General features: G+C 39.6%; 1 protein-coding gene across 1 annotated transcript in view; it reads right to left on the bottom strand.

Moving 5' to 3' along the window:
- Positions 1–9,106, bottom strand: part of LOC102816137 (chromosome unknown open reading frame, human C1orf173) — a 274,956-nt gene that overhangs the window by 210,306 nt on the left and 55,544 nt on the right. Inside the window, exon 2 of the mRNA XM_006831089.1 lies at positions 7,063–7,424. Coding sequence (XP_006831152.1) covers positions 7,063–7,424 — 362 coding nt within the window. The remainder of the gene's footprint in view (positions 1–7,062; positions 7,425–9,106) is intronic.

Here is a 9,106-nt window from a genome sequence, read left to right as displayed (position 1 = left end):
AGCTTTACTCCATTCTAGTCATCACAGTCAACTCTACTTTTAGGAGGCAGCTCTTCTCCAGTCGCATTTTGAGTGCCTTCCATCCTGAGGGGTTTATTTTCTGACACTATATCTAACAGTGTTTCTCTGCTATTCATAAGGTTTTCAGTGACTAAATATTCAGAAGTAGTTCTTCACTCCTTCTTCCTAGTCTGTCTTCATCTGAAGCTCATCTCAAACATGTCCACCATGGGTGACCCTGCTGATATTTAAAATACCGGTGGCATAGCTTTCAGAATCACAGCAACTCACAAACCACCACAGTGTGACAAACTGACAGACAAGTGTTAGGGGGCATATAATAACTCTTAAGAAGTTCAAAGAATTAAAGGATGGCTCTATAACAAATCCCTGTATATTTCCATCTATATAAGTGAACAAGGTTTGTTAAACAAAGCTATAAGGGAAAACATTGTTGTGTTAAGTGCTATCGAATGAGTTCCAACTCAGAGCAAACCTATAGGATTTCTGAGGAGTGACTGGTGTATTTGAACCACCGACCTTGTGATTCACAATCCAGTGCTTATCCTACAGTTCCACAGCAGGATTCCTACTAAGAAAGTCAGTTTTGCTATCAATTCAATCCAACTCATGGAGACTCCATGTGTGTCAGAGTAAAACAATTTTCCTTAGAGTTTTTAAAACTTTGATCTTTTTTGACAAGAAGGCTTATCTTCTGAGACACCTGGGGGTAGGTTTGAACCACCAATCTTTTAGTTAGTTTTCATGTGTTTAACCATTTTTGCCACCCAGTAACTCTTTAACCCTTTCATAACCTGTGGGGCATATACCATACTGCCCTTCAATTTTTCAGCCTTTCTGGTTTCTTGGGAAACAGTTATCCCAGTTGTAGTATGTACAACCACCTGGGGTCCTGTGTAAGTAAGTGCATCTGAAGAAATGGGTCTTACCTCATCAATTCTACCATTGGAGTTCACTTAAGACATATCCCACATAATTATATCAAAATCTGTTTTACCTCAAAAAATTTTTTTCTTGATTTCAGCATGTAGAGAAAGTGAGCATTATCTACAGTAGGGCAATGGGCAGTCTTATAGTAAATAACATGGTGAGCTTACTATTTTGTCACTCTTAGATACACAGTTGATATAAATTTGACAGTTTCTCTTAGTTTTTGTTCCACTTTTGATAGAGAGGAGTCTCAGTGTGGTGCAAAGAGTTCATGTGTTCAGGTACTCCAAAGCTTGGAGGTTAGAGTCCACCAGAATTACCTAGAAAGAAAGTCTTTGTGACCTACTTCCAAGAAATCAACCACCGAAACCCCAATGGAGTCTAGTGCTACTCTAACACACATGGGGTAGGTTGCCATGAGTTAGAATCCACTTGATGGCAACTAGTGTTTTGTTTTCATGAGGAAAAGAAAGTACTAAGATTGTATTAAGAAGTACTACAGACTAAAGATTTGTTAATCCTTTCCATATCACACTTTGGTATACTCTGTCACGCACAAAAAAAATCTTCATATTAAAAAGGTGTAAATTAATAAATCTAAACAAAGAAATTTAAAAAGCTTCCAAGGCTTAAAACAATCTTTCCAAACATGCAACATCTTCTGCATTTTCATCTTGTTATAAATGATAATGTTCCCCATTCTTCCAATTCCTCAAAGCAAATTTACAGGCAAGTGAAACTATCGCTACTTATAACCAAGTGTATTGTTTACGCAGGGAACCAACTTCATACCGATCTTTTGAAGGAACTAGAGGGGCCATATCATTTTATCCTCATGCATGACTAATGGGATATAAAATCCCCATTGCACCGTTAGGACTAGTGCACAACCTACACACATATAAACAAATAGCAACATGGGGTGAGCTTTAGCAAGCAACAGCAACTATCAATTGAAATTTTCCACTCTAAAACAATTTCATTAGAGACAACAGTACCAAAAATGTTTTATTATACTTGACAAATTACATTGTAGCTCAGCTACAAAGTCTTTATTATCTTTAGCAGAATTTTTTACAACCATTTTTCCTTATTCTAAACGATGTCTGAACAAAGTCAGCACAGGCCCTTTGCAATTTGATGTCAAGTGCTTCATGCTGTAATTAACTAAGCAGTGGAACTCAAAGGAAGCTCCAGGAGAAGGCATCGGGGCATTGCATACTGATTGGTGGAATTTTAGGGATTTAAAATTTCTGTTTTATTGTATGACTACACTTTATTACCATTTTATCCTTAAAATGTAATAAGTACAAACTGTTTTAGCAATGATAGAAAAGCTTCCTCGGCTTTAATGAAAAATTTTATTAGCTACTACTGAAACTTTTATTATTTCCAAATGGTAACATAAACAAGAAAAATAATCACTACTTTTATTTAGAGGAAACTTTAGCAATTTGAATAATCTGGTTTTAGGTGGTGGTATGGTGCTGTAGGATAAGCACTCGACCACAAGGTTGGCAGTTCAAACTGATCAGCCACTCCTCAGACACCCTATACAGGATCACTATGAGTCAGAACCAACTCGACGGCACTTAACAACAACAACAATGAACAAAGACATAAACAAAAAACGCTCATAACCTCTGAGTTGTTTCTGACTAATAGCAACGCTATTGGACAGGGTAGAATTGCCATATAAACTTTCCAAGGTAATAAATCTTTAAGGAAGCAGAATGCCATATATTTTTTCACATGGAGTGATTAGTGGGTTAGAAGCACAGATCTTTCAGTTAGCAAGCAAGTGCTTAATCACTATACCAACAGGGCTTCTTTTAAGGTACTTAAGAGTTGTCACAGTTCTGCTTCCTGTCTTCATTTATTTTTAATTAACTAAAATAAAAAATATATACACACATTATTATAAAAGTATTCTCTAAAATGGAAACATACTTCCACCCTGAACTATCTGATTAATTTCTAGTTACCTTCTAAACTTCCACCACTTTTCTGTCAGCTTGTAGTATTGGGGTGGCTTGTGAGTTGCTGTGATTCTGGAAGCTATGCTATGGGTATTTTAAATAACAGCAGGGTCACCCATGGTAGACAGGTTTGAGATGAGCTTCCAGACTAAGTCAGACTAGGAAGAAGGAGTGACAAACTACTTCTGAATATTTAGTCACTGAAAATCTCATGAATAGCAGAGAAACACTGTCCGATACAGTGCTGGAAAATGAGCCCCTCAGGTTGGAAGGCACTCAAAATGCGACTGGGAAGAAATGCCTCCTCAAAGTAGAATTGACCATGATGACATAAATGGAGTCAAGGCCGTGGGAGTAAAGCCCACGGGACCTTCATTTACTGAAGGGGCACAACTCAAAATGAAGAGAAACAGCTGTAAACATCCATTAATATTCAGAACATGCAATGTACTAAGTATACTGAGCAAATAATATGCTGAGCAAATAATACTTAATAATATCAAAATATTAAGCAGTTATGGACAACTATCCACTATCAGATGATGGTTTGATCTGGATAAGAATTTCTGTATATTTAGGCTTTCCACGTATCTCAGCTGAGAGGCCATGAGAGGACATACTGTAGAAGGGTTAGCATCAGACTCTGAAGCTGGACTGCCTGACTTCATGTTCCAGCCCTTCCTAGCTGCAAGAACTTTAGAAACATATCAGTGAAAATGAAGGTGACAGTAGAATCTGTCTCCTAAAAGGATGTAAAGGTTAAAATGAGGTATTTCATGTAAAACATTAGACTAGAGTCCAGCACTTGATAAATGATTAGTTCTAATATATCCAACTGTAGATTGCATGTCCTGGTGTGGCTCTACAGGATAAGCACTGGACCACAAGGTCGGTTTGAACTATAAAGTCAGAGGTTCATACTCATCAGTTGCTCCTTAGAAAACCTATACAGAATCACTATGAGTCAGAACTGTCTCGATGGCACTTAAAAACAATAACAACAAACTGCATGTAGTCATTAGGTGGTTCAAATGGTTAATACGTTTAACTGTTAACCAAAGGAGCCCTGGTGTGGTGCTGTAGAATAAGTGATCTCTTGCAAGGTCAATCTGAACCACAAGGTCAGTGGTTCAAACTCACCAGCCACTCCTTAAAAACCCTATACAGGGTCACTATGGGTCGAAACTGACTCGACAACACTTAACAACAACAGCATTGACCCAAAGATTTAAGGTTTGCATCCACCCACAGGCATGATGGAAGAAAGGTCAGGTGATACACTTCCAAAAACTTAGTCAATGATGACTCTTACGGAACACAGTTCTATTCTGACACACACAGGATCTCCATGAGTTGAAACTGACTAGATGCCAACTAGTTGACTATATATGCATTACCAGGTGATGCCACTTATTCAATTACCATTTTGTTGAGTTTTTCTTTACGTTGAGCACAGTTCTAGGAAAAGGGGCACAAAGTTTAAGAAGATGCGGTGCCTTTTGTCCAGAAGTCTATAACTTTAGTGCAAAATAACTGTTGTTATCGTAATAAATTTCTTGAAAAGTACCATGAAGCACCTTCTTTCACAAGATCACAAATTTTCCTTCTTTCCATGTGCTTGGAACTAATGAAGTTTCAGAAGAATTTTCCTCCCGTCTCTAAAATCTTAATCATCTACAATTTAATATGCAGTTACAGGTGTTTCCACATTTTAAAATAGATGATTAAATGGTCTAATCAGATTCTAACTTAGCCCTAAACTTGAAAAGCATAGAAAGACAACCATGACTGACACATTCATTTCTTGCAAACAGCAGTTACAGAAAAATAATGCCATTTACATCCCACACAACCTCCAGTTAACCAAATTGTACAGTTCAGTATCAAAAATATAAACTACTTAAATGAAATCTGAAGTCCTTGTATGAGGCTCTAGAATAAGCACTGAATAAGAAAGGTCGGTTTGAACCACAAGGTCAGTGGTCCAAATTCACCAGCCACTCCTCAGTAATCCTATACAAGTTTACAGTGAACCGGAACCAATTCAATGGCACTTACTTAACACCACATTTATTCAATCTGTATGCTGAGCAAATAATCTGAGAAGCTGGACTATTTGAAGAAGAAGGAGGTCTCAGGATTCAAAGAAGAAGACTCATTAACATCTGGCAATATGTAAATTACACAACTTTGCTTGCTGAAAGTGAAGACGATTTGACTCACTGACTGATGAAGATCAATATTACAGTCTTCAGTATGGATGAAGAAAGCAAAAATACACAGAGCATCATGAAAAATGGAGAAAAGATTAAAGTTGTCAAAGGACTTCATTTGGCTTCAATCCACAATCAACACCTATGGAAGCAGCAGTTAAGAAATCAGACAACATATTACATTATGCAAATTTGCTGCCAAAAAACTTCTATACAGTGTTGAAGAGCAAAGATGTCACTTTGAGGATTAGGGACCACCTGACCCAAGCCATGGCATTTTCAATAGTTTCAGATGCATGCAAAAGTTGGACAAGGGATAAAGAAGACTGAAGAAGAATGAATGCCTTTGAATTATGTCAAAGAATATTGACAGTATCACACACTGTCAGAAGAACTAGGTAATTGGTCTTGGAAGAAAGATGGCTACAATGCTCCTTAGAAGTGAGGATGGCAAGACTTTGCCTCATGTACTTTTGACATATTATCAGGAGGGACCAGTCCCTGGAGATGGACATCATGCTTGGCAAAGCAGAGAGTCAGAGTGAAAGAGGAAGGCCCTCAAGGAGGTGGGTTGACACAGTGATTGTAACAATGGGCTCAAACATAGCAGTGATTGTGAAGCTGGCAAAAGACCAGGCGACGCTTCATATTTCACATCTATTTTTCAATCCTCCATGAATGAAAATTTCTAAAGGGGATATAACATCAGTGCCAAAAAAGCAAGAATGGGGAGGAAGGAGATAGAATGCTGAGTTGGAAGCAACTCCATGGCACCTAACAACAAAGCTAACTTCAATCTGAGGCAAAATAAGAAGCTAATTTAATTGCAGCTATATCACTTTCCAGAAAGTTTTGATGCTAACTTCCAACATGTTTTTGTTTTTTTCAAGCATTGTCGTTTTTGTCATTATACTCAGAGAATTCATTAACAAGTAAAATCTTCAAGATGAGCATAAATTCCAAGCACAAGAATTAGTGTAGTATTTCAGACATCACAAACTCCAAATGATGTTAAATAAGTTGTCTTCTGCTAATTTGCTCTTGAAAATGTGCAATAAATTCAATTAAAAAGGAAAGCATCTTTAAATTAGTTGCAAGATCAACTGAGATATTTTTCTGCTTACTAGATGCATCATAATAAAATCCCATCTAATATGCATTACATTGTTAAATTCAGAAGGAAATTGGATATTCTCCAAATAAAAGGATCGAGGCCATTTTTTTTTCCGTCAACAGCCAATAATAGCTCTGCTAACTTTCTAGACTAGAATAAAGCATTGTCAGAAATAGGTCTTCCGAGCAGTCCCCCTACCTAAACTAAGGAAAGAGCACAATAAACACACAGGCATACAAGCACGGTCCTTCCCTCCTTTCTTCTCTGGTCTAAATAATTTTTAAAGGTCCCTGAGATCCTTTTACGATTGTCCTGAAACAAGGGCATCCCTCACAGTGAAGCCTCCTTCAGCATTAAAAGAACGCACCCTTCCTTCTTACTCAAGATACACAGGTGGGGATTTATCATAGCCTCTCAAATCTCCAAAGGAATGCTTACTTTGGTAACATCTACTTTTCCATTTAAGCACATATGTTCCACACCACAGGAACCTCTTGATCCCATTTAACATCTCTCCTTATTGTATGCTTGTCTTTCACATCCATTTTTCAATCCTCCATGAATGAAAATTTCTAAAGGGGTTAATATCAGTGCCCAAAAGCAAGGATGGGGAGGAAAGAGATAGAATGCTGGAATTTCAGCCATCCTCACCATAACCCAGTATCCTTACTATTTTTTTTTTCTCTCCTGAGCCCCCTTCTCACTCTCCCTCTCACCCCTTCCCTCCTCAGCAGGAGGGAGGAGGAGGGGCCTCCGGATGAAGCTGCCACCTGCCGTGCTGTGAAAACCTCCAGTTGTCACTTACCCAGCGGGGTGAGAATGGCTCATTTTTGCAGGATCCCTTTTAGACCCAGCGGCAGGCGTGGAGGGTGGGTGCTTGGGGCCCTGTGTGCGCTGTCGCCGCAATAGTGGCGCTTGCGGAGTGGCCCCGCACTGCGGCCGCGGTGCACCCGACACCTGGGCTGGGCCTCCGTCTCCCAGGCCCCCACCCGCAGACAGTATCCACAGCCTGCGGTTGCTAAGGGAGAAGCAGAGGCGCTGCTGGAACAGAGTCTGAGTAAGCTGGAAGTGAAAGTCCACCTTCCACCTTTTTTTCTGGGCCCCAATGTAGCTGGAGACCTGTAAGCACCCAGGACTGTTGCTCTGGTGCACTGGTTCCCCAGACGCCTGTAATTTGAAAGAATACAAACACACACCCTTTAGGCTGGTGTGCTTCCTGCCAGGAGCTCAAGGGAGTCTCTAGGTGGTGGCTGAGGGCAACAGAACAGCTTCAGTCTGATACAAGGTTTCCAGTTTTAAAACTGACCCTTGATAGCACATTAGAAAGAAAAAAATTCCTTTTTTTCCCCCAGTCTGCTTTGGATTATTTTTTTGTCTCTGGATCTGCAAGACATTTCAATAGACTCATTTTATTCCTGGGAAAATCCCCACCCTTAACTACAAGCAAAAGTCCCCACTCCCAACAGGAATGGTTGACAGCTTTGACTTTCAGAAGGTGGGAGAGATGCAATTCCTCAGTAAAATGTTCTAGAAGGAAGATTGTATTTGAGTCTAGTAGATATAAAGCAGGGTTTAGATGAAGAGGCCTGGATTTAATGAAGGCCTTCGTTGGGAGAAACTTTATACACTGGATTCAGATGACCTGTTTTTCATTGTCAGGTTTTCAGCTGTGTGACTTGACCTCTAGCCTTGGGTTCATCATATTTAAAGAAGACTTGGGCACATCACTGGTGACTGAGCTCTGTGTGGGTTTCTGTTCTAGCTTAGCCACACATACTTCAGTGGGGGGAAGGGTATCACCTTGTTAATAATGGCAATTCACTTTTCTAGATAGCATAGAAGCTCACTGAGCATGACAGAATCCAGTCTTTTCAGCATGACATTCAACACCCTTAGTCATCGGACCCCTTTCTCAACTCCCATTATCCTCAGCTACAACATACACATATTCTTATCCTAATTCTAAAATGGAAACATATTTCCACCCTGAACTATCTAATGAATTTCTGGTTACCTTCAATACTTCCACCACTTGTCTGTCAGTTTGTAGTACTGTAGTGGCTTGTGAGTTTCTGTGATTCTGGAAGCTATGCCATGGGTGTTTTAAATACCAGCAGAGTCAGCCATGGTGGACAGGTTTCAACTGAGCTTCCAGGTGAAGACAGACTAGGAAGAAGGAGTGACAAACTACTTCCAAATAGTCAGTCGCTGAAAGCCTTATGAATAGCAGAGAAACACTGTCAGATATAGTGCTGGAAAATGAGCCCCTCAGGTTGGAAGGCACTCAAAATGTGACTGGAAAGAAATGCCTTGTCAAAGTAGAGTTGACTCTAATGACATAAATGGAGTCAAGCTCCTGGGAGTAAAGCCCACGGGACCTTAATTTACTGATGGGGCACAACTCAAAATGAAGAGAAACAGCTGTAAATATCCATTAATATTCAGAACATGCAATGTTCTAAGTATGAAGCTAGGAAAATTAGAAATTGTCAAAAATGAAATGGAATGCATAAACATTGATATCTTAGGCATTGTTGTTGTTGTTATTGTTGTTAGGTGCCATAGAGTTGGCACCGACTCATAGCGACCTTATGTACAACAAAACGAAACACTACCCTACAGTGGGCCAACCTCACTATTATTGCCATGCTTGAATCCATTGATGCTGCAACTTTGCCAATCAACCTCACTGGGGATCTTCCTCTTATTCTCTGACCCTCTACCTTACCAAACATGATATCGTTCTCCAGCAACTGGTCCCTCCTGACAACATGTCCAAAGTATGAGAGACAAAGTGTGGTCATCCTGGCCTCCAGAAGCACAACCTACCTAAATTTACACACAGTGAA

The sequence above is a fragment of the Chrysochloris asiatica genome, unplaced genomic scaffold (genome assembly GCF_000296735.1).
Source record: "Chrysochloris asiatica unplaced genomic scaffold, ChrAsi1.0 scaffold00002, whole genome shotgun sequence".
NCBI classification, from domain to species: Eukaryota; Metazoa; Chordata; class Mammalia; order Afrosoricida; family Chrysochloridae; genus Chrysochloris; species Chrysochloris asiatica.
Note: the sequence above shows the minus strand (reverse complement) of the source record. Positions and strands in the feature narration are given on the sequence as shown.